The 27,658-nt window shown below is 36.1% G+C and overlaps 1 protein-coding gene across 1 annotated transcript; it reads right to left on the bottom strand.

The window, feature by feature from the left end:
• Positions 1-488: 488 nt before the first annotated feature.
• Positions 489-27,658, bottom strand: LOC123561387 (death effector domain-containing protein-like). The gene is made up of 5 exons (XM_045353725.2): positions 27,313-27,658; positions 14,752-14,864; positions 10,863-11,010; positions 8,270-8,524; positions 489-3,642 (listed from the first exon to the last, which is right to left on the bottom strand). The coding sequence occupies exons 1-5, from the start codon at positions 27,641-27,643 to the stop codon at positions 3,533-3,535; spliced, it is 957 nt and encodes a 318-aa protein (XP_045209660.2). The 5' UTR covers positions 27,644-27,658; the 3' UTR covers positions 489-3,532.

The following is a 27,658-nucleotide window of genomic DNA, read 5'->3' as shown; positions in this document are numbered from 1 at the left end:
GTTTGTTTATTATTTTTCATGAAATTTTGAAATTACTCCACTTTAATACAGACGTTTTAAAAAAGTGGACTACTGCTTTCAATTTCAATATAATTTCTAATTTCACATTTTGCATTTGAAACATATTGAGATAGTTTCAAACTTGCCTAGATATCAAAGCAAGATAACATTCGATAATTTTCATGAGATTCTTGAAAAATATAGGCTTGAGATGGCGGATACTCACTGAGTAACTGGGCTTTCAGCCTCTAGAGCGTTAACAGGTTTTTCTTTTGATTTGACTGGGTAACCTAGTTTTTAACCCACATGACCCAGATTGGAACATGGTGTAGTCCAAATTTTTTTGCAATAGACAGACAGACAGGTGGATATGGATAGACAGACGGAGAAATGAAACCACATATTTATGAAACCTATGAAATTTACTGATTGCAATGGGTGTCAATTTCAAAACGAACAGCTTTTTTATATGAAAGAAAACAAAGATAAACTGTTTCAAGATTTCTTTCTCTTTTTCAAAAGCAGCATGCATAGACAAAAATATTTACATTTTCCCCATTTTATACAAAGAAAGAAATTATTTTTGATTCCATAATTTTAGCAAACTTATGACAGAATTACACTTATCAAAAGTATATACCAACTAGAAGATGCTTTTGTAGAAAAGCGCATGTCTCCCCAAATGCATAGTCATATAGGCAGGAAGTCAATAGGGGACAGGAGCAAATGTCAAAGTGACACTGATGGTTGGTTGCAATAGGAATCATCTACTTGGCATGTCCAATCATTCCACAATGTTTCAACATTCTGGGCTAAGTGGTTCTCAAGTTATGAACTGGAAACTGTTTTCCATGTTCAGGCCCCTGTGACCTTGACCTTTCATCGAGTGACATAAGTAGGGTTCATCTACTCTGCATGTCCAATCATCCTATATACTATAAAGTATATAGTTTCAACATTCTGGGGCAAGTGGTTCTCAACTTATTGATCGGAAATGGTTTTCCTTGTTCAGGCCCCTGTGACATTGACCTTTGATGGAGTGACCCCAAAAACGATAGGGGTCATCTACTCTGCATGTCCAATCATCCTAATATGAAGTTTCAACATTCTTGGTCAAGTGGTTCTCAAGTTATTGATTGGAAATAGTTTTCCATGTTCAGGCCCCTGTGACCTTGACCTTTATTAGAATGACACCAAAATCAATAGGGGTCATCTACTCCACATGGCCAATCACCCTATGAAGTTTCAACATTCTGGGTCAAGTGGTTCTCAAGTTATTGATCGGAAATGGTTTTCCATGTTCAGGCCCGTGACCATCTTTATTACAGTGACCCCACCAATTTCAACAGGGGTCATCCACTCTGCATGATCAATCATCCTATATAAGTCCATAATGACAACAATGAAGTTTCAACATTCTGGGTCAAGTGGTTCTCAAGTTATTGATCGGAAATGGTTTTCCATGTTCAGGCCCCTGTGACCTTGACCTTTGACGGAGTGACCCCAAAAACAATGGGGTCGTCTACTCCATAAGCCCTGCCATCCTATGAAGTTTGAAGGTTCTAGGTCAAATGGTTCTCCGGTTATTGATCGGAAATGAAGTGTGACGTATGGACAGATGCAAGGGCAGACAGATGGACAGGGCAAAAACAATATGTCCCCCCAGAGTAGGGAGACATATTAAATCTACATATATTGGAAACTATCACAGTCATCTTTTCTAAACAGGTTCAAGACATTACTTTTTCCTGTATTTCAATTTAAATACACAGTGCTTGTTTGAAATGTTGGCATGTTCTCTAATATCAGAGAAAAAAACAAAAGTGTGTTCACAGGCAATCTTGTTCTGAACATATGCATGAAAGCTGTTAAATTTGTTATTTTCTTCACTTAAGGCTTTTTGCAAATAAATAACCACAAATCAGTAAAATTCTAAGTCAACCATTATATATATTTTTTACATTAAACAACCAATTTAAAAACAAGTTTGTATAAACAATTCACTGACAAGCAAACATTATATACATTTGTAATTTCTAATGCAGCAATCAGGTCTATTCTCAAAACTGAATAACACAAGGTTTTTACAGATAAGAAAAGTCAGTTGTCTGGTTGGTTATCAACTTCCATATATTCACAGATAATGAAACAAAAAAAACTGCAGCTAAAATGCACAGTCAAAACAGCAAGACAGACAGACAGGTTTTTAAAAAACAGTATGTGAACTGCACAAGAATTTACTGGATATTCTGCCACATACTGGAAAACAGAACCATTCTGAATGTGTTATTAATTTAAATATATCTGAACATTATTCTGCAGTTTTTCTGCCCATTCCAAGCTATCAAACAAAATAAATATCCTGTCAATTTCAATTGTTTTAAAAAGTATGTTACAGCCACTGTTGAACCAGCAAACTTCTATATTGTCCATGGTAACTCTGTATCATGTTAACTAGAAAACTAGAGGTATATATCTTATTTCAAAAAGTCAGCTGTCCATTATCATAAATGTACCCAATCTTTCAATAACAGCACACAATCATGTTGTTTTTAACAAAAACCTATAACAACCTAGTAATTGTTATATACAGAGATTTTTGTGCAGGATTTATTTTCCCTATATTCGCCAACATTCTGTAATCGGAAATAAATACTCACAAAGTGCCACAAGCAACTGTTCAAAAGTTGGCTATATAATGCAAGTATTCTCATCGATGAACTAATTAAATTTTTTTAAAAAAAGAAAGAAATTTTTAGCATCAATAAAATACCTGATTTTAGAGTAGGTTTCCCACAGAGAAAGCAAGATGCTTGTCTTTTCCAGTTTAAGAGAATGTACAAGGATTGATGCAAAAGTTATGTCACTGGAACCATTTAAATGTGTATAAAAAGAAAGCAACAAAAATTCTTATCAAAGTTCCTTGATCAATTTTCAATATTTTTTGAAATATCAAAAATTATTGCTTACTTATCTAGATACTGACATGCAAAAAAGCATGGTAATGAGGATTGCCACATATCACTGATGTAAGAGACGTCAGAGATCAATATTTTTGTCACTAAGCAACAACAAGGCCTAGCACTTTCTAGCAAACTTTAACCTACTATAGTTTTAACAGTTGACTGCTGAAAAATGTAATATCACATCATTACAATTTCTTATATGATAAGGTACACTGCTTGTTATTTTGATGTCAGACAGTGATTGTAGTCGTAATGTAGTCGGTGACGTATTTTGAAGTTCTTTGTATTTAAAACAAAACAACTCTAAAAAAAAATTTTTTAACTTTGTAATCACAACTGAATGAACGTACCAATATATCTTGATATAATTTATATAGTAATATAACAATGAATAATGCACAATGAATGAAGTGACATTACTTTTGGGTCAGCCCTTGCACCTGATCTTTCAATTATATATATGCTCAAACATATGCTGTTTGTAACAAAAAAATGATCACATCCATACAGTTCTATTTTGGTTTCCTATTCAGAAAGCCTGCTGTCTGTTTCAGTTCCACAAGATATCAATCAATGAGATTTTTCAAAAGCTTCAGACGTCCTTTCCTATAATCTTCCTCATCAACCGAAACAAGAAGACGTAGAGGTTCATGTCCAACGGCTTCATTTAATGACTCTGGAAGTATACAAGAATGTTTATTTCACAACAAAAGATAATTTGGTGTGACAGACATGGCATATTCATTTTCAAAGAACAACTAATAAACAGTCTGACATATAGTTTAATTCATGTTCAATCTTCATGAGCATTCAAAAATTTGACCTACTGACCTAGTTTTTGACCTACGGTACCCCATTTTTGAAGCTGACCTAGATTGCATACAGATACACATTTTGACAACGATTTAACATATTTAAGATGAAACTGAAAAAGTGACTACTAAAGTGTTCACAAATTTTTTTCTATTATCTGACTTAATGACCTAACTTTTTCCTAAGTTACAAATTTAACCTAGAATTTAAACAGACAACAAAGTCTCATGAAGAACTGGTAGAAAAGTAGCCTATTTGGTGTTAACAATGTCTTTCTATGAGTTAACCAAGTAACCTAGATTTGACCAAGATGATTTTTAAACTTGACCTAGATTTTAAAGAGACAAAAATTCTGACAAAGTTTTATGAAGATCAAATGGAAAATGCGGTCTCTACAGTGTTAAGAAGAGTTTTCTATGAATTGATTTTATGGCCTAGTTTTTGACCTAAGATAAACCAGTTTTGATCTTCGTCTAGATTTCACAGAGCCAAACATTCAGTTTGGCTACTTTTAAACTTATTCAATATTTCATGGAGACAAACATTCTGACAGTGACTTTCATGATGATCAAGTAGGAAAAACTGACCTCTAGAGTGTTAACAAGGTTTTTCTATGATCTGACCTAGAAACCAAGTAACCCAGTTTCAAACTTTTCCTAGATTTCATAGAGACAAACATTCTCACTAAGTTTATGAAGATGAGGCAGAAAATGTGGCCTCTACAGAGTTAACAAAGTTTTCCTATTAATTGACCTTGTGACCTAGTTTTTGACCCCAGATGACATGGTAATGAACTAGCTAGATTTTATTGACAGTAATATTCTGACGAAGTTTCATTAAAATTTTCAAAAGCTGTGACCTCTAGAATGTTTAACAGTCAAATTGCTGATGACGAACTATGCATGATGCATACAAGACAACAACAGACAACAAACACAGGGTGGTCACAAAAGCTCAACTTCCTTGAGCACTTTGTGCTCATATGAGCTAGAAAATTCAAGCTCTTCTATAAACAAAGGGGAATAAAAGGTGTAGGCAATATATTCTAACAGGGTAAGGAGTAGTCTCCCTTGCACAGACAAATTTTTTTTTCCAAAATAGATACTTAACAAGGATTATCTGTCACTGTATGGTCAAAGACTCTTGTTGGCAATACAGGACTAAATAAACTTTCAATTTGTCTTTCACTGTTAAGTAATAGAAACTGGAAAGTTATGTCTACCAGTCTAGCAGACATTACCAGAGAAAAACATGCAAGAAACTGAAACAAGAGGGCCATGATGGCCCTATATCGCTCACCTGTTATCATTGCACTTGAGGACAAGAAGGTCCTCAGAAAAAATATCTAAGTTCAAAGGACAGGAACAACAAAGGAAGAAATCTAACCAAAAAGAAAAAAAATCTTACAAGGTACAGATATGTCAAAATACACCTAAAAATTGGAGGTACCATCCATGCTGTGCCATAGAAAAGTGGTCTCGATTTTTCCCTACGGCCAATAGTAAAAAAGTTACTAAAATAAGCTATTTATATTAACGTAAAGGGGAAGTAATCAAAAGAAAATTATTGTAAGTGATCAAAAGAAGAAACTGCCAGATAAATCTGTTGACATATTAAATGAAATTTCAGATCAGTATCTCCATTAGTTACGGAGATATACCCATTTTAATTTGAAATAAAGGGAGGTAATTTGACATAAAATCAGTCCATAGTTATCTACTTTGATTGGCTCAGTCCAACTAATGACAACAATGAAATTTCAAATAAGTCCTATAAGTACTTACTGATATAAATCCATTTTGACTACAATCAGGGGAGGTAATCAGATATAAAATAACTCTGGAACCTACGATTGGATCTATTTTGTCATGGAATCCAAGATTTATTGTTGTTGAAGATATTTCAGAAGTTTGTATCAAATAAAACCATAAATGAAAGCTCTATATGGCTGCAAAAGCCAAAATAGCCAATTTTGGACCTTTAAGGGGCCATAACTCTGGAACCCATGACGGAATCTGGCCAGTTCAAGAAAGGAACCAAGATCTTGTGGTGATACAAGTTATGTGCAAGTTTGGTTAAAATCAAATCATAAATGAAATTGCTATTGTGCAAACAAGGTCAAAATAGCCAATTTTGGCCCTTTCAGGGGCCATAACTCTGGAACCCATTATGGGATCTGGCCAGTTCAAGAAAGGAACCAAGATCTTATGGTGATACAAGTTGGTAAAAATCAAATCATAAATAAAGCTGCTATTGTGCAGACAAGGTCAAAATAGCTAATTCTGGCCCTTTCAGGGGCCATAACTCTGGAACCCATAACGGGATCTGGCCAGTTCAAGTAAGGAACCAAGATCGTATGGTGATACAAGATGTGTGCCAGTTTGGTAAAAATCAAATCATAAATAAAGCTGCTATTGTGCAGACAAGGTCAAAATAGCTGATTTCGGCCCTTTCAGGGGCCATAACTCTGGAACCCATAATGGGATCTGACCAGTTCAAGAAAGGAACCGAGATCTTATGGTGATACAAGTTGTGTGCCAGTTTGGTAAAAATCAAATCATAAATAAAGCTGCTGTTGTGCAGACAAGGACAAAATAGCCGATTTTGGCCCTTTCAGGGGCCATAACTCTGGAACCCATAAAGGGATCTGGCCAGTTCAAGAAAGGAACCAAGATCTTATGGTGATACAAGTTGTGTGCAATTTTGGTTAAAATATAATCATAAATGAAGCTGCTATTGTGCAGACAAGGTCAAAATAGCTAATTCTTGCCCTTTCAGGGGCCATAACTCTGGAACCCATAACAGGATCTGGCCAGTTCAAGAAAGGAACCAAGATCTTATGGTGATACAAGTTGTGTGCCAGTTTGGTAAAAATCAAATCATAAATAAAGCTGCTATTGTGCAGACAAGGTCAAAATAGCTGATTTTGGCCCTTTCAGGGGCCATAACTCTGGAACCCATAATGGGATCTGGCCAGTTCAAGAAAGGAACCGAGATCTTATGGTGATACAAGTTGTGTGCAAGTTTGGTTAAAATAAAATCATAAATGAAACCATTATCGTGCAGACAAGAAATTGTTGACGGACGCACGCACGCACGGACGAAGGGTGATCACAAAAGCTCACCTTGTCACTATGTGACAGGTGAGCTAAAAAAAGCTGGTCGAGGTGGAGAAAGGGAAATAATGACAAAACTATAATATCAAGAAACACAGGATACAAAAAAGAAAAGAAATAAGTTGTTATTTCTTTTTTGCTGTTGTCACATTGACTAGTTTAGGTCATATGGTCACTTTAGAGCTTTAGGTGGTGGAGGAAGACCCAAGGTGTCCCCCAAGCATTATTTCAGGCACATGCTCGCCCCTGGGTTGAGCCACCTGCTTTCTTTAAGCCAGTTAGATGGCTTCCTCATGTGAATGAAGTGATGTGAAGTTTTAAACCCCTTAAGCAGTGAATATTTAAATGATAAAAATTACTTTCAGGGGATTAGCAGTTTTGCGGTTTATAACAATCAAAACACCTATTTGCACATCTTCACATGCTGAACCTATAGCATTTCTTTAACGTCTGATGACTCTAGGTAAAACATTTTCTGTGACACATGGAACTCAATTATTTAGGCCCTACATGCACATTTTGACCAGGTAAAGGGTCATAATCATAAAGTCTGACAAGAATATTTAAGTGTTCCCAATGTATACATATAGGGAAAAATGGCCACATCCCTGGCTGCCATGTTTTTCAATGAATCAAAATAATTTGAACCATTTTTGTAGAGGGTCACACAAGGACCATTTGTGTAAAATTATTTCAAAATTAGGCCAGCAGTTTTATACAAGATTTTTAAACTTTCCACTATTATACATATACAGAAAAGTGACCATGGCCCCTGGCAGTGATGCTTTTTTGATGAATCAGAATGATTTTAACAAACTTAGTGGAGGATCACACAAGGACCATTTGTGTGCAATTATTTCAAAATCGGGCAAGCAGTTCCAAACAAGAAGACAAGAATCAATGCCACCTTAAATATGACAGACATTTATATGATCCAAAACAAATGAAGCTGAATTTTGGTTATTAAACTAAAAACATGTACCAAAATAATATTTTCTATGTCAGCTGATTGTGAAAAAAGATTTCAAGCACAAAATTAAATTGGAACTAGCTTTCTGTAAACTTCCGATGGTAAAAAAAAAGTTACAACGAATTTTAAGGCAATAAAAGACTTTTATAAATATCAAATAGATAGGAAATTCTAAGAACTGAAGTATTAAATGTATGTTTTAACAAAGAATCTGCTGAAATGTTCAATGTTGAAGTGTTTTAATATATGAAGTTTTATTCATTGAGATAGAACCGATTGTTTTCCCTTGTACCTCACACAATCTCATTCTTGAATTTATGCTCGTGGATATAATTAACACATTTATTGTCAGTCAGTACATCATAATGTTTATCACTATGAGTCAATGACAGTGCTTTATTTACCTGTAATAAAGACCACTTTCAGGGCCTCAAGTAAAGCACCATTTGTATAATCCCTCCAGAAAGCATCAAGGCTGGTTAACTCTGAGAACTTTATATCACATATGACAGTTCCGAGGTCTCTCGATTTCAGGATCGTACTCGCCTGGTTAAACTTTTCAAACTGTCGCTCTATCTCATGTTCTTTGTGACTGTGTACGCTATTTCCTAGTACCTCCTGATGGTCCACATACTCAACCTTCACCCGTAATCTTACATCTAAGGGAAACAATATAGTAATTAGAATACTTTTATACTAAATTATAAGGTCCATTTCTAGATTTGTACGAACATGGGTTTAAATGTGTTCAAAGCAATAAATATTTACAAAAATACTTAATATGCAGACTGTAAAATGTGCGGAAAAGCTGTTTGGTTTGCTGAGCTTTAACTCACACTGATACATTATGTCAGATGGTGAATTTCAGGTTTCAGGTGGTGGAAGAACACCCAAGTGAGCCTCTAGGATTTAATTTAGACATAGGTGGCACCTGGATAGGACCACCGAAATTCAAGCTTGCCAGAGGGCTTCCACACATGGAAGAATTCTACAATAGCAAGGCTGGAAGGTGACAGGCAAAAATAAAACTCATCAACATTAACAACTTAGCAATGGAAGCACCTCTCTGCTATTCTACATCAGTCATGCAGAAGAAGTTTAATGTAGAGATTAAGGAGTTTAGTCTACTTTACTTATCATGCTCATACTGTATGTAATTAGGACTGGGACGATTACTCGGTTAATCGGATCCAACTCGATTACTAGGTGAAACCGGTTTCAATTTTGCAAAACTGGTAATCGCTCCCAAACTATAAACACCACGAGTTGTACTTTATCTTTGCACATTTCTTTGACCAGCATATAGATCCACAGTATATTTCCACTAAAACACATCAACTTGAACATAAACAATATTCTCGGATTTGCCCGTCATGATATATTTTAATAAAAAAAAAAGAAGAAAAAATACGACTTATTAACTGTCATACTGCTTGCAAACGATAAAGCCGGTAAGTTTTTAATGAATTCAGCTGCTTGAAGTACCTTGATACGGTCGTGAGGAAAGAAAACAGCATTTTCAATATGGCTGCTGATTAACCGGTTCGATTCAATTTCAAACTATTGATTAACCGGTTTTAAAATTTTGAAATCATCCCAGCCCTATATGTAATACTGATTTATGATTAATTTTAAGTTTCATAGACCTTGTAAATTTTATTAAAAGTGGCAGTCCAAATACATTAGAAAGTATACAATCATAATGACATGATTAGAAGGCACTATTTTCAATACTGCCCAATGTCATGATCTTATATGATCAGCTACATAAAGGAAGGTATCAAAAATTACAGCTTCAATAATACTTCCTACTACCTGAACCAGATATTCAAACTTTCGACAAATATGAAAATAATTATGAGAAAACAGCTAACAAAAGCAAGACTTAATGAAACAGTAATGAACTTTACGTTTGTTATAAAAAAAATGTGACAGCCACATCAAAAACAAAGTCATTATGACTTATGAGCCTTCTGAATATGTTGGTATTAATATGATGTACATCTGGAGGCTTACACCACTTCAATAACTGTTTCTGTATCTACATGTACATTGTAGCATCAAAAAGAATGCTGGTTTTATGCAACACTGAAATAGTTATGTAACAAAACTAAAATTTTAAATTCACATGTAAATTGACAATCTATCACATTATTTTTACCATGCAATTCATGTCAGAGTTTTTTTTTTCTAAAGGTTCGTGATGCATACCTTAAAGGCTGTCAATCACATTTGAGCAACATTTTATGACACTTTTCAGTTTTCATATACATATATTCTGTTAAAAAGGTTTACTTAAGGAACAAAAAGACCCATTACATAGAGATCCCTAATAAAAATGTATATTTTATTTCTTTTTATGAAAATCTGTAATTACCTCCCTTTAATATAAAAGCATCTAGAAAGTGGTATGTTTCTTCTGATTTCAATTACTTTCTAGTTATTTTAAAATCCCTTTATGGATGGCAGAGTTATGGACCGGACACAAAGTGTGACTGATGGATAGACAGAAGGAAGGACGGAAGGAAGCAGCCTATTTCTATATCCCCCTTTTTTCTTTGAAAAAAAGTGGGGGGACAATAAGGCCTTCACATGGTTTACTGTCCAATTCACCATGGCTCAGAGTTTAGATGCACAAGAATTGAACCACAGAGCCTATAGCCTTAGTGTTAAACATCCAAGCATCCGAAGGATGAATCATAGTAAATCAGACAATAAAGCACAAGAAGTTATTGTTTATTTTCATATACATTGGAAAATAAGGATAAGAATTATGCTGAACTTTATTAATCAGAGTAGTAATGAGCCACATGTAATGTGACAATTTGAGGTTATTATGTTCTACCACTGATTTTGACATTAAAGATACATGTAGTTTATCACAGATATATACAATACTTGATTTCTTCTATGTTTAACTGAACAACAAATCATGTCATCTTAGAATTATCAATACACATAAATTTTGCCATCAATAACAGCTTGAAATAAACCTACCACAAGAATGTACTTGCTGACAATGAATTGGAGGATATGAGGTAGGTTCAGAGTTGCAGGTTTGGTCCGAGTCTGTCGTTGGACTTCTCTTCTTCTTCATCCTTCTCTCTATCTTGTCACTTGTTGTTTCTTCTTCACATTTACGTTTCTGCAATTTGCATGCAATGTTTACATTTGATATCACAGGCTTATGGCCATTTTTAACAGTAACTTTTGGAATGACGTAACAATGGACAATTAACCTACAATTCATTCATAAATTCCATACCGCTAATATCAGTACCAACTTAGTGTCATCAGGTTACTTTCAAGTTTTTCATACGGTACAGAGCAAAACACAAATGACTTCAGTTTTCTGTTAAACTGTCATGGAGAATATTTACCTTGCGTGAGAATTAAGTTATCTAGAGTAATTTATTCCACTAGCTACTAAGCTTGAAAAGAAAACTGGTAAAAATACTGATGAGAGGAACTTATCTAATGAACTATTTTTACCACAACAAATATAAGTCAAATGGCAACTTTTAAGCTTTTAATGGTGCAGGAAGGCCTAGGTACCCCTCTGGGCATTATTTCAGGCACAACCTGACATCCAGGTAGAAACACCAACCTTTTACATACTGTATAAGCCAGCCAGGTGGCTTCCTCACATTACACCCCTGCAAGGCCAGGTGGCTTCCTCACATGACACTCCCTGCAAGGCCAGGTGGCTTCTTCACATGACACCCCTGCAAGGCCAGGTGGCTTCCTCACATGACACTCCCTGCGAGGTTGGGTGGCTTCCTCACATGACACCCCCTGCAAGGCCAGGTGGCTTTCTCACATGACACCCCCTGCAAGGCCAGGTGGCTTTCTCACATGACACCCCTGCAAGGCCAGATGGCTTTCTCACATGACACCCCTGCGAGGCTGGGTGGCTTCCTCACATGACACCCCTGCAAGGCCGGGTGGATTTCTCACATGACACCCTCTGCAAGGCCCAATGGCTTTCTCACATGACACCCCCTGCAAGGCTGGATGGCTTCCTCACATGACATCCCCTACAAGGCCAGGTGGCTTCCTCATATGACACCCCCTGCAAGGCTGGGTGGCCTACCTCACATGACACCCCCTGCAAGGCTGGGTGGCTTCCTCACATGACACCCCCTGCAAGGCCGGATGGCTTTCTCACATGACATCCCCTGCAAGGCTGGATGGCTTTCTCACATGACACCCCCTGCAAGGTCGGTTGGCTTTCTCACATGACATCCCCTGCAAGGCCGGATGGCTTTCTCACATGACACCCCCTGCAAGGCCGGATGGCTTTCTCACATGACACCCCCTGCAAGACTGGGCGGCTTTCTCACATGACACCCCCTGCAAGGTTGGGTGGCTTTCTCACATGACACCCCCTGCAAGACCAGATGGCTTTCTCACATGACACCCCCTGCAAGGCCGGATGGCTTTCTCACATGATACCCCCTGCAAGGTCGGATGGCTTTCTCACATGACACCCCCTGCAAGGCCGGATGGCTTTCTCACATGACACCCCCTGCAAGGCCGGATGGCTTTCTCACATGACACCCCCTGCAAGGCCGGATGGCTTTCTCACATGACACCCTCTGCAAGGCCGGGTGGCTTTCTCACATGACACCCCCTGCAAGACCGGGTGGCTTTCTCACATGACACCCCCTGCAAGGTCGGGTGGCTTCCTCACATGACACCCCCTGCAAGGTCGGGTGGCTTCCTCACATGACACCCCCTGCAAGGTCGGGTGGCCTCCTCACATGACACCCCCTGCAAGGTCGGGTGGCCTCCTCACATGACACCCCCTGCAAAGTTTTGAACCCACAGCAGTGAGGGGCAAGTGGTTTGAAGTCTGTGACCTTAAACACTCAGTCACAGAGGTCCCACCTGTGTGATCTAATCTTAGTATCCAAACGAAATACTAACTGGTTGGTTTCTTCTAAAGAGAACTCCTGACATGGATACCCATGTGATGATTAAATATGTATACATGTATAATTATATATATTATCCTCCTAGCTTGAACTTTCCTTCTCTGGAAGTGGTACCAAGAGCCACATGATGTGTCAATACCACACTACACATTATGTGACATATATCTCAAACAGGAGGGCCAAAATTGCCCTAGATTGCTCACCTAAGGTAGACAGTTATGCAAGGAAAATGTTTTGACATGGTGCTAGTGTTTTCTGACAAAAATATTTTAAAACTTTCTACTAAATAAATACTGGCAAGTAATATGTGTGTGTGTTGGGGGAATGATGACATAGGATACTAAGAGACAATATCAAACAGTTTCCACTACATACATATAAAGAAAAGTGACCTCTCCCCGGCGGCCATTTTTTTTATGAAACTGCCCAACAGTTTCACGCAAGAAATTTTTTTTTTTTAAGCATCAACTATATACATAAAGGGAAAAGTGACCATGCCCTCTGATGACCATGACAAATTGGAATAATTTTAACAATCTTGGTAGAGGGTCACACAAGGTCAATTTGCGTGAAATTATTTTAAAATCACCCAGCAGTTTCATATAAGAACTTTTCTTTTAAAGTTTCCAATATATACATGTACATATAAGGAAATGTGACCTCGCCCTTTGGTGGCCATGTTTTTTGACCAATCAAAATAATACGAAAAAAAACTTGGTAGATGGTTTAACAATGACCACTTGTGTGAAAATATTTCAAAATCAGACTTGTGGTTCACGAGATTCTGTCTGAATATTTTTTTATTTTTAGGTCTGTAGGTCGCTATGTGCAACTAAGCAGAACGGTCTGAACAATTTTGGAAGAAGACCTGGTGACCTTAGGTACATCCTGGTCAAGTTTCATCAACTTCCACCACATGGATTAAGAGATGTCATTTTAAGGGAAGTGTGGACCGACAGACCCCAAATGGACTCCAGACTGTGAGCTCACCCCAATCACTTTGTGCTCAGGTGAACTAAAAAACGTCTTATTCCAAGCTGGTGTCACTCTAGGATAACATACCTATTCAAACAGCTCTGCAAAGTACACCACACAAGTGAGATACATATAATAACAAGAGCTGTCTCCATAGGATGACACATGCCCCCGATGGCACTTTGAATGAATAGTTATGGCCGATGTTAGAGTTTAGGACCTTTGACCTATGGACCTGGGTCTTGCGCGTGACACGTTGTCTTACTGTGGTACACATTCATGCCCAATAATTTTAAAATCCATGCATGAATGACAAAGATATGGACCGGACACGCCCATCAATGCACTATCATGAAATATGACCTTTAACGTCTAAGTGTGACCTTGACCTTTGAGCTACGGACCTGGGTCTTGTGCGCGACACGTCGTCTTACTGTGGTACACATTCATGCCAAGTTATTTGAAAATCCATCCATGGATGACAGAGATATGGACAGGACACGAATGCACTATCATGAAAAATGACCTTTAATGTCTAAGTGTGACCTTGACCTTTGAGCTACGGACCTGGGTCTTGTGCGCGACACGTTGTCTTACTGTGGTACACATTCATGCCAAGTTATTTGAAAATCCATCCATGGATGACAAAGATATGGACCGGACACGAATGCACTATCATGAAAAATGACCTTTAACGTCTAAGTGTGACCTTGACCTTTGAGCTACAGACCTGGGTCTTGCGCGCGACATGTCGTCTTACTGTGGTACACATTTATGCCAAGTTATTTGAAAATCCATCCATCGATGACAAATATATGGACCGGACATGAAAATTGCGGACAGAATGACAGACAGATGGTTCAAAAACTATATGCCTCCCTTCGGGGCCATAAAAAAACAAAGCATTAGTCATACATTTAACTGCACCTCTATTTCCTAGCAGTGACTTTATTTAGAACATGATAACTACAAACCTTCAGTCTCTCACTCCTCCTGGCAGGAACACCAACTGGCCAAGATATGCCAAACTCATGCGGCTGAAGTGGAGCTGTCTTCTCTATGTAGGCCACCACTGGATCCACCTCAACTGCATTAAACCAAAATGAATGTGATGATAATAAAAGAAAAGTACAGGAAAGCTACCATGGTATGATCATTTTCAAGTCTACCTTTTAATAATTTAAGGTGCATATATTTGTCAAATCTCATGGTTGATAAAATCGTTAAATAATTTCTCACACATTTCAATTAAAACAAAATGAATATAAAATCAAAATGAAAAAAAATCTGTTTTTTTCCACTACATTTCATAATTTACACCCTCTCCTTTATAGTTTCAGATTTTCAGTTATAAATTTTCAAATTGGGTAATGGTTTACAAAAAGCTTTAAATATTTACAGTATGGCCTACTTGCACAAACATTATAAAGTAAAAACTGGCGGAGAAAATACCAAGGTCACTTTTGGGATCAAACCCGGACCTCATGATTCGTAGACAGACACTCTAATCATGTCACTAAACGATTAACCCAACAGCATGGCCGTTGGAAGTGGCCTATCAACCTACTATCACTACACTTTTCACCTGCTCACTAGCTGTTCAGAACGACCCTCCATGCTCACTGCATGAGTCTGTCAAACATCCTCGTCACCATTAAAGTAAACCCTGGGAGAGAAAAATACCAAGGTCTTTACTGGGGTCCAAACCTGGACACTGTGATCCGCAGGCACACACTCTATGTCACTAAAGGGTTAACCCAACAGCATGGCTTTTGGAAGTGGCCTATTAACCTACTATCACTACAATTATAACAGATTTTTCAAAACAAGAGGGCCAAAGTTGCCCTAAGTCTCTCACCTGACCTTGACTACTTGACCTTGAATATATGTATGACACACTGAATAATGAATTGCTATATCTGTGTTTAGCACACACAAACATAAACCAGGTAAAGTACCCCCTTTGAATAAAGTTGGAGGACCTTAAAATGATTCTACATACCAAGTTCGATGGACATCCATCCATCAGTTCATGAGAAGTTGTTAATTTTTTTTTACTTTTAGCTTAAATGGCCCCTATACTAAAATGGGCCAAGTGTCCCCACTTGAAACAAGATAGCCATGATAGCCCTTGATCGCTCAACTGAGTTTCAAAGCTTAAACAGGCTAGAAGAGTGTGCAACTTTGGAAGAGGACAATAATACGCTTCTGGTGTCGAATGTTCCAGAAGCAGCAGAAGTTGATTTCATAAATAAGGCCTAAAGCAAATAAGGGTACATTTTATTGAAGCAAAAAATAAGGTTAGTATGAAAGAACAGTCTTTGCACAAATATAGATTAACAGTTGACTTTTTTGATAAGGCAGTCTTAAACCATCTATGTTTCAAATTTCAGGCAAATCGGTTGATTGGTTAAAAATTTATGAACATTTGAAGTTACAGAATTTCTCCAAAAATAGCTATTTTCGTGTGACATAACTTTTTTTGTTTTATTGTTTCATTTAGAAAATATTCTGTATCAACTGTTTTACACATTTACCATGTTTATACAATGTGCTGACCACAAATCTATAAATTTTAACTACTGAAATATTCAGATTTAGTTTCAAAAATTTTTTTGAACGTATTTTGAAAAGTACCCAAATGAAGCCAAACACTTTAATTTATACCTTTCTCATATATACATATGTTAAAACAAAATAAGTTAACATATTAGAAAATAAAATGTTCTTTTTGATAGCTAATACAGTATACTTTAATACAAACATTTCAGTTTTTACATTACATTTGCATGTCATCACACATTAAGTATCCTTTTATGCTTGTTTTTTGTCCCAACCCTAACGGTTTTACAGTTAGCTTGTTCCTTTGTATGCATAATGTTGTTTTAATGAGTCTTGCATACCTGTCTTGTCTCATCATGTTCCTTAAGGCTTATTGTTTGCACTAATATTTCAGTTATGGCTGTGTTTCTACTATACCCACTATCAGGGCATCCTTAATTTTGTCCCAACCCTAACGCTTTTTTGTCCCAACCCTAACATGCTTTTTTTAACTTGTTTACTGTAACAGGATTAATGATAAAAGGTTTTAGAGACATTATTTACAACAACATATTCAAGCTTTTTCATATAAAATTTCACTTCAATGTTCTTGTACAAGTCCTTCTACTTTTTCGCATCATATAAGCTGAAAATTTCAGGAAAGGAAAAGTCAGGTACATGGAATGACAAAAATAAGGAAAGTGTTTCTGATATTAAACTAAATCTAGTTAATCCTAACTGTAACTTGTTGAAACAGTGCATTTCAATACATTTATTTAAGAATATAGCCTTCAGTAAGTCACTTTCAGCCTTACAGTCAGTACCGTTAGGGTTGGGACACTTTTTTGGCTTTAATGACAGCTGCTGAATTAATGGTGTGTTTTCAAAGCCAGAAAGGAGTATTAAGTATTAAACTGAAATTAACAAAGTTAACATGGAAAAAGAAATCATTTAGCAAAGAAAGTAAAAGTAAAAGCAAATCAAAAGCTGTGACATACGTAAAATTTAAAGACAATGAAATTGAAATGAGCCGAAAATAATGTACAGTAAACTCTTCTTATTACAAACTCCTTGGGGACCTTTCAAATGTGATCCTTACATCCAGATTTTTTTATATCCACATAACAAATGATTTCCTATAAATGTATGATATATGTATACTGTAAAAAAGGAATACATCAAACAAGAATTATCAAGTCAGATATGATAAAATTGGTGACCACCAATTTCAAACTTATTTTCCAATGTTGTAGTTTTATATTTCCCCTCCATATTCTGTTTTTTATTTATAAATGAGCAAGTAACTGAACACAGTGACTGTCTTTATTATTTCAATTCAAGAAAATTTGATTTTATCTTACATATCTTAGCTAGAAAAAAACATCTTGTAAACTCAAACCATTTTACCTTCACAATAAATCTGTTTTCTGGTTACATGGTAAGGCAGTTATATCCTTGAAAAGAGTTTATCTACATACATTATATAATTGCTCACTTTTATTAAGAATCAAATTTTAATCACACAAGTATTGCAGAATGTTATACATGTATGTATTTTTGGTGTTTTTTATTTGTCATAATAATATAAGTGCAGGCAATTTTCATTTATGCAAGACTGGCAGAGAAAAATATGATGCAGATGACAAAAGAAAAATCCAAAAACAATTAACATAATCTTTTCAAACATTGATACTAAAGAGTATCATACAGATCTTTATAAACAGGTACAATATTGTCCAGTCTTCATTTTCTGACAGAAATATACTGTTCCTTATATCTAAAGATTTGTTATAACTGGTTACATGTACATTAAATAAAACAAGAGCTGTCCGTAAGACAGCCAAGCTCGACTATTCGAAATATTGTCACAGAAGCAGGAAATTATTACCCAAAATGTTAAATATCAAAAGAGTTTTAAGTTCGAAAGGGGACATAATTTGACCAAAATACATATCAGAGTTATGGGACTTGATGCTATCAACTAGTTTTATAACCCCGAAGAAACATGTTAGGTTTCAATTCAATATCTGCATTAGTTTTGGAGATAGTAACTTGCATGTAAACTTTAACCAGAATTTTCTAAGTCCAAAAGGGGGCATAATTTGTTCAAAATACATGTTAAGAGTTATGGAACTTGACCTAGTGAGGCTGGTTATTGACCTAGAAAAGGAATAAATATGATTCAAAGCTATATGCCTTTTGGTAATAGCTGTATGTACTTGCACGCAAAACTTTAACCAGAATTTTCTAAGTCCAAAAGGGGGCATAATTTGCCCAAAATACATGTCAGAGTTATGGGACTTGATTCTATCAACTAGTTTTATAACCCCGAAGACACATGTGAAGTTTCAATTTAATATCTGTATTAGTTTTGGAGATAGTAACTTGCATGTAAAACTTTAACCAGGATTTTCTAAGTCCAAAAGGGGGCATAATTTGCCCAAAATACATGTCAGAGTTATGGGACTTGACCCAGTGAGGTAGGTAATTGATCTAGAAAAAGAAAAAATAAGTTTCAAATCTATAATTATGCCTTTTAGTAATAGCTGTATGTACTTGCACGCAAAACTTTAACCAGAATTTTCTAAGTCCAAAAGGGGGCATAATTTGGCCAAAATGAAGGTCAGAGTTATGGGACTTGGTGCTATAAACTAGTTTTATAACCCCAAAGACACATGTAAAGTTTCAATTCAATATCTGCATTAGTTTTGGAGATAGTAACTTGCATGTAAAACTTTAACCAGGATTGATTTTCTAAGTCCAAAAGGGGGAATAATTTGCCCAAAATACATGTCAGAGTTATGGGACTTGACCCAGTGAGGTAGGTAATTGATCTAGAAAAAGAAAAAATAAGTTTCAAATCTATATGCCTTTTAGTAATAGCTGTATGTACTTGCACGCAAAACTTTAACCAGAATTTCTAAGTCCAAAAGGGGGCATAATTTGGCCAAAATGAAGGTCAGAGTTATGGGACTTGGTGCTATCAACTAGTTTTATAACCCCGAAGACACATGTGAAGTTTCAATTCAATATCTGCATTAGTTTTGGAGATAGTAACTTGCATGTAAAACTTTAACCAAAATTTTCTAAGTCCAAAAGGGGGCATAATTTGCTCAAAATACATGTTAGAGTTATGGAACTTGACCCAGTGAGGTTGGTAATTGACCTAGAAAAAGAATAAATAAGTTTCAAAGCTATATGCCTTTAAATGATAGCTGTATGTACTTGCATGCAAAAACTTAACCAAGGTGTGACGCCGACGCCGACGCCGACGCCAGGGTGAGTAGAATAGCTAGACTATTCTTCGAATAGTCGAGCTAAAAAGTATTAGGACCAGGCCAACAAATATATTAGTTACCGGTATATCCGAAGCTGTATAACCAGTGTTTACTGTAAAATCTAAGAGTGCTAAGAAAGTACATTGTATTGTTTACATTTTGGAATTGACAATACCTTTGAGATCAGTGAATAAGTCAAGACATTGTTACAGTTTGCAAGTTTTTAGTTCTCATTTGTTGAACATAAAACACTATGTCCCAACCCTAACGCTATAAAGGCTATATCTTCATAAAAAAGTGTGAAAAATGAATACTGGTGGTACTAATAACTATACTAAAGTATGTTTTAAATTTTGCATTGTTATGTTCGTAACTTATGTTGGTACTTTTGTTCATTCTTGTGACATTTCTTAAAACTAATGAAAACGGTTCATTTTAAAACTTCCTTATAGTGTAAGATTTCTGACAAGAAAGATCATATTTGGCAACTTACTTTGAATTAGATTTATGAAGGATCATTTATCAGTGAGTTGTGAAACAATATTACTGTACAGTGAATGCTTCAGACAAATCCAACCACTTAAAAGCAGCATTTTTACCTTACTGAAAAATGTCCCAACCCTAACATTTTTTGAGGAATCCCTCATTTTGTGATTTTTTCTTAGAAAGGTAAAGTGGAGAATATATTTTGACTGCTGTATTGATTGACTGTTCCCCCAAAGTTATGTTAGAGACACTAAAATGTGAACAACAGTGTTTTAAGCCTTTTGTTATTAGTAAACTTAAAACATTAGATATTTTCTTGATAAATACATGTAGCAGTAATAAATTAAAATCGGGTCCAAGACTGTAATATTCTTTGTGTTTGTTGATTTAAGTTTCCCTGTATTATGTGAGTACTTTTAGTTCTGATGAAATCTAATTACTTATAACACTAGTCATTTCATAAATTCACATGCACATAATTTGTCCCAACCCTAACAGTTAAATTGAAAATACTGGCTAATTTCAGAAACTAATATCTTTTGGGTGGTTCATATTAGAATAATGAAACTCGACACATACCTAGATGTTGCATTGTTATATGTGTTAAGCTGTTAGTTTTTATTTTACATGTTCATAATTACTCAAAATAAAATTTCTATTTCTCATTACTGACTTTCTCCTATTCATTTTCTGAAATATTCTGAAAAAAAAATACTGGAGAGCAAATATGGCACATGTAAAACACAGAAATCCATTTGTTCAAATCATATGCACCCCAGAATAAGTGTATTTGCTGTCAATCATCACTCACTTTGTGAGCTTTTTCAATGTAACTTTACCAATTATTCTTTAATTTTTGTATTATTTTGACAATATCCTTGTTGTTTTTTTTTCAAAACGGTCAATTACTTTTCTAAAACCTAACATTTTTTATAAACTTTGATGGTTTTGCTATAAAATGTAACTGAAAAAAGTTAATTTAAAGACAATAATTTTTTTGACAAAATGTCACACTTTATTTGCTCTAGGCCATAGCTGTATGATGTTTTTCTATATGGCTACTGTAAAAAGAAGGAATGGAAAGCTAACAGGGAACAAGAGTGCCAGAATGTCACAATATATGCCCATCACAGCAAATTTCTTTACTCTAGCAGCTGTATTTGCAAATGGAATTTTAATTTTGTGGTTGTTTAGTAATCACTGTAAGTCTTTTGTTTTTCTAAGTCCACAAAAAAACTCCATACCAGGCAGAGATACCTTAAAATACACCTAAAATTGGAAAGTAACATCCAGGTTGTACCACAGAAAAGTGGTCTTGTTTTTTCCCTGTGGTCAATTATAAAAATGTTACAACATAAGTTATTTATAGTAACAACTAATGGAAGTCAATCTTTAAAAAAAAAAAAAAAATTGTAAGTCCACAAAAAAATCTTTACTAGGTAGAGATTTGTCAAAATACACCTCAAAACTGGATGTAGCATGCATGTTGTACTACTGAAGAGTGGTCTCGATTTTTCCCTACGACTAGTAATGAAAAAGTTACAATAAAAGCTATTTAAAGTAACAACAAAAGGAAGTAATTCTAAAGAAGGGAACTGTGCATGACACTTTGTCTCATGATGGTGTTTAATTGTGCCAAGTTACATCAAAATTCCTCCATGCATGAAGAAGAAATGCTTCGGACAAAGTCATTATTGTATCTGACCTTTGGTCTCTAAGTGTGACCTTGACCTTAGACCTAGGGCCCTGGATCTTGTGCACGACATTCTGTCTTGTGGTGGTGAACATTTGTGCCAAGTTATATCAAAATCCCTCCATGCATGCAGAAGAAGTGCTCCAGACAAGGTTTTCGTTCTTGTATCCTTTGACCTCTAAGTGTGACCTTGACCTTAGAACTAGGGACCTGGTTCTTGCGCATGACACTCCACCTTATGGTGGTGAATATTTGTGCCAAGATAAATCAAAATCCCTCCATGCATGAAAAAGATATGCTGCGGACAAATTTTTTTATAGAAAATATGATAAAGGGGAATAAGTCAAAAAGTAGGCAAGGTAGAGTTATTGTTCTTGCACACTGCACTTCCTCCCAATGTGTTCTATCAGTGTATGAAGTTTGAAGAAAATCCCTCCAGTACTTTTGGAGTTATGCTCCGGACAAAGATAGTTGCGGACGCACGGACAGAGAGCATTTCTAATATCCCCTTTGCCTTTGGCAGGGGGATAAAAAAAGCGCATGTCTCCCCCAATGCATAGTCTTATATGCAAGAAGTCAAATGGGGACACGAGCGAAAGTCAAAGAGACACTGATGGTTGGCTACAATAGGGATCATCTACTTGGCATGTCCAATCATCCCAATAAGTTACAACATTCTGGGCCTAGTGGTTCTCAAGTTAAGAATTGGAAACTGTTTTCCATGTTCAGGCCCCAATGACCTTGACCTTTGATGGAGTGACCCAAAAAACAATAGGGGTCATCTACTCTGCATGTCCAATCATCCTTTCAATTTTCAACATTCTGAGTCAAGTGGTTTTTAAGTTATTGATTGGAAAGAGTTTTCTATGTTCAGTGACCTTGACCTTGATGGAGTGACCCCAAAAACAATAGGGTCATCTACTCTGTAAGTCCTATCACCCTATGAAGTTTGAAGGTTCTAGGTCAAATGGTTCTTTAAAAGAGTGACCCCAAAATCAATAGGGGTCACGCATTTACTCTGCATGTCCAATCATCCTATGAAGTTTCAACATTTTGGGTCAAGTGGTTCTTAAGTTACAGACCGGAAATGGTTTTCCATGTTCAGGCCCTGTGACCTTGACCTTTAATTGAGTAACCCAAAAATTAATAGGGGTCATCTACTCTGCATGTTCAATCATCCTATGAAGTTTCAACATTCTTGGTCAAGTGGTTCTCAAGTTACTGATCGGAAATGATTTTCCATGTTCAAGCCCCAGTGTCCTTGACCTCTAACAGAGTGACCCCAAAATCAGTAGGGATCATCTCATTTGCAAGACCAATCATCCTAAAAAGTTTCAACATTCTGGGTCAAGTTGTTCTCAAGTTACTGACCGGAAATGGTTTTCCATGTTCAGGCCCCTGTGACCTTGACCTTTGATCAAATGACCCCAAAATCAAAAAGGGTCATCTACTCTGCTTGTCCAACCATCCTCTTAAGTTTCAACATTCTGGGTCATGTGGTTCTCAAATTATTGATCGGAAATGGTTTTCTATGTTCAGGCCCCTGTGACCTTGACCTTTAATAGAGTGACCCCAAAATTAATAGGGGTCATCTACTCTGCATGATCAATCATCCTACTCTATATGTCCAATCATCCTATTAAGTTTCAACATTCTGGGTCAAGTTGTTCTCAAGTTATTGATCGGAAATGGTTTCCGATGTTAAGGCCCCAGTGACCTTGACCTTTGATGGAGTGACCCCAAAAATAATAGGGTTCGTCTACTCCATAAGCCCTAACATCCTACGAAGTTTGAAGGTTCTATGTCAAATTGTTCTCCAATTATTGATCGGAAATGAAGTGTGGCAGACAGACAGACGGAAGGACGGACTGGCAAAAACAATATGTCTCCCCAGTGGAGGGAGAGATAATTCTTTGTTGTTGAACTGGACAGGCCATTGATGGCGCAAAGTAACGCTTTTTTTGTGTCATTCTAGACAAAAATGCATCAACGCAGTGTTTTGTATATGTCAGGGAAAACCCTGCACCCTGACACTCCACGTCAGACCTAGACATTTTTTGCCAAACAGGTTCAACTGGCAGATAGGATTTTGTCATGACTGCTTTATCTTTTTACATATATACTAAATTATAGCTATCTTCCAACTTAGGCACCATCTAAGAATGGCCGGCATCCAAAATTATGGCTGTCACCATAACTTACACACTGTAAAAAGAGAGGAGGGCAAATGCAGGGGAGCACAAATGCAAGGGGTGGGAGGGGTAGTCTTAATATTAGTCAGACTTACTTGCTTTAATAAAATGAATTAAACATTAGTGTTCATGTAGAAACTTCAAATAGGTTGAATTTAATTCATATTTTTAAATAAGAGACTTAAATATTCGAAAATATGATGTGACAGGTGCGAGGAGATATCTACCCTGACACCGGTTTCAATAAACAACCGACTGCTGAGGACACTAAATTACAGAAAGAAAACACAAACTATACATTCATAAAATGTCCGGGAGACAAGTTTATGCTTTAAAGTCAACATAAATTTATTATCAGAGATGTAATCATTGCAAATACTTTGTACATATTCCCAACGGATTTCATTGGGGATTTCCTAAAAGAAATATGCAAGTCTAGACATGACTGAGACAGCGACAGTCAGAAGTTGTCACGCTGTCCCAAAAGGCAATGGCTAGAGAACCGGAATCGCTTCCCTAGACAGCGAAATTATTCGTCCAGAACTGGTTCTCTAGCCAAAATACCCTGCATTCTAAGCCTAGGGAACCGGAATTTCATTTCTATATATAATTATAAAGCTGCCGAAATTCACTTTGTTTCTTTTGCATGTTATTATCTTAATTAATTTTACCATATCAGCAAGCCATGCTCTTGCATTTGTCTGCATGTACTTTGTCTCCAAAAGTGTACTCGGTGAATACTGTCTGCCATATTGAAATGATATAAACTAGTACAAAATAATGCGGAAATCGGAGCAAGCCGAAATAAACTTGAAATTTGAACTTAAAAGGTACAATACAATAAAAGGAACAATTAAAACAAATTGAGTAATTTCTGTTTATTTGTACCGATCACATGTTTTTTGTTTGTTTGTTTTTTCAATCCGCTAATCACTTGCAAACTTTAATCCAATAAAAAACTTGTGCATGTGAAATGCCAAGGTGTTACTAACCAGAATTTAAAGTGATCAAAGAATCCGCTGGAAGATTCAATTGCAACTAAATTATTTTTACATCCGTAAACATCTAATGACGCACATACAAAACAATACAATATTACATCTGAATAATTTTGGCAGTGGCTAGAGAACCGGAATCGGTTCCCTAGACTGCGAACTTATTCGTCCGGAACCGGTTCTCTAAGCAAAATACCGTGCATAGGCTAGGGAACCGGAATTTTATTTTTATGCATAATACTGCCGAAATCCACTTTGTTTCTTGGTAACTGTCATGCATATTATATTATATATTATTATCTTAATTAATTTTACCATGCCCTTGCATCTATCTGCGTTTACTGTCTCCCAGAGTGTACTCGCCGCATACCGTGTCTGCCGTATTCAAATGATATAAACTAGTACAAATGCGTGAAAACTACTTTGCAGTTTTTAAATGTTATTAGCGTTTTTAAATGTTATTTGCTTTAAACTTGTATTATGTTTAAATTATTTAAATATAAGATAATATTGGTTTGTATTTGTGTCATTACATGTTTATGGATGAATAAACTAATTTAATTGCCCTTAAAACTTCATACATATTCTTTGATCACATTTCACGTTCAAAGATATGTAATCAATACTGAAATTACTTATTTTGTTTTAAACGTTTCTTTTATTGTCTTATACCTTTTAAGTTTAAATTTCAAGTTTATTTCGGCTCCAGTGTCGACGATTTCGCATTCATTCGTACTAGTTTATTATATCATTCCAATATGGAGGACAGTATGTGGCGAGTACACTTCTGGAGACACAGTAAACACAAATAAATAAAAAGGGTATAGCTTGCTGAAATGGTAAAATTAATTAACTAATTAAGATAAGAGCATGCACATGATACTTACCAAAAGAAACAAAGTGGATTTCAGCAGTATTATGCATAGAAATAAAATTCCAGTTCCCTAGCCTATGTACGGTATATCGCTTAGAGAACCGGTTCCGGACGAATAAGTTCGCAGTCTAGGGAACCGATTCCGGTTCTCTAGCCACTGCCATAATTTAAACATAGTACATGTTTAAAACTTTAAAGCAAATAACATTTAAATTAAAAAGCGGCAAAGTAGTTTTCACGCATTCATTCGTACCAACTAGTTTAGAGTGGTGGAACCTATGCTCGCGGTATTTTGTACATATATAATCTTTTTAAGAAGCAAGAAAAAAATATTATTTCCATTTGCCTATGCAAAACTTAAAGTTATCATCCTTTTATCAAAACATATTGTTGATGTGCGTCATCACGTGACTTGGTCGTCTCGTGAGCTATCGACACGGCATACGTGAAAAGGTGAAAATTCGCCCTGAAGGGAACCTATGCTGGCGGTATGTAATATCGATTAAACTAAGGACGAAAAAAAAAATTCAGCAGGCTTAAAATGAACAAACAAGCATATGCGAATACAATATTTAGCACATTACTCATTTATTATGTGAAAAACAAAAGAAATGAGGATAAAATTTAGTATGTGCCTCTATGTGTATATTTCCCTTACAGAAAAAGAGTCACTATTAGAAGCTTAAAAACGTATAATAATGTTGTTTAAAAACAGAATGTTCAAGTATTAAAGATTCAAACAACGACAGTGATTAACTCGCTAATGTTTTCTACACTTCTTTTTTTGTTTAGGAAATTTACCCCTCCCTACATCTCAGAAAGAACCATTTGGACTTTGTCAAAATACTTAGATCAACATCGATCTTTTCATGGTTCGCAAGGCTATCGTAGTGTAGCCAGGCGTCACATTCATCCCATCTTGCTCTTAAATGTATCTTATATCTGAATGTAATGCATGATTTCTAAAAAAACTAACTTTAGTTAGTGATTTTGACATATTTGTGTGAGATTTGTGCGACGGATACAGATTGTGTAAAATGTATCGGCTGCTGTATACGTCACGTGAGCGGCACGCGCGGGTATCACTACGTTTGTTGTAAAGGCATTTCACCACTGACCGGTGTTGAACATAGCATGATGAAATATTTTTTATCAGTGCTTCTGCAGAAAGAATATTTATCGAAATATCGCGAGCATAGGAATACCGCGAGCATAGGTTCCACCACTCTATATCATTTCAATATGGTGGACATTGTATAAAATCTCAAATCAACTGGTTGAAATCCCCATGGAAGATTATCTCATCTCTCTAACACTGCAATCATCATCCGCTGTCTTATCTATCTATAAATACTGCATGACACCCTTGTGAGTATTTTATGCAGTCTTATACATATTTAAGTAGTCAGGCCTCTAAACACCAGGTCCTGGTTTTCTTACTGAATCCCAGACTTCTGACAGAAACTGGGCACTTACCTATATTACTGGTCTCTGTTGAAGCCAACTCATATATTTCGGGCCTGACTGATCTGACTGCATCCTGCACGATTTTCGTATTTGTGCTGTCAATGAAACCTTTATTTTCTAGGAATCTTAAGAAAGTGAAAGCATCACACTTGTACAGTTTTCTAGGGATTTGCGACGTTTTACCCTTTTTCCAAAATTCTCCTAAGATCCCAGATATAAGTACTTGCGTTTTGAATCGTTCTGTATCGGTAGAATTCATATTTATCTCTAAAATCTCAAACATTCTGTGTAGATTGTTGTTCACTTTGCAACGGCGAAGTCTTTCCATGGAGGACGCCATTTTATTCTAACTTTA

The sequence above is a fragment of the Mercenaria mercenaria genome, chromosome 10 (assembly GCF_021730395.1).
Source record: "Mercenaria mercenaria strain notata chromosome 10, MADL_Memer_1, whole genome shotgun sequence".
NCBI lineage: Eukaryota > Metazoa > Mollusca > Bivalvia > Venerida > Veneridae > Mercenaria > Mercenaria mercenaria.
This window is presented reverse-complemented; position numbering and strand designations above follow the sequence as displayed.

What these genes read in the sequence shown, in the direction of transcription:
- LOC123561387 (XM_045353725.2), bottom strand. Translation starts at nt 27,643, where the DNA reads ATGGCGTCCTCCATGGAAAGACTTCGCCGTTGCAAAGTGAACAACAAT. An exon ending in AACAGAGACCAGTAATATAG is followed by an intron (nt 14,865 to 27,312) that starts GTAAGTGCCCAG and finishes GGTTTAATGCAG; the next exon opens with TTGAGGTGGATCCAGTGGTG. An exon ending in GGAGGAGTGAGAGACTGAAG is followed by an intron (nt 11,011 to 14,751) that starts GTTTGTAGTTAT and finishes TGCAAATTGCAG; the next exon opens with AAACGTAAATGTGAAGAAGA.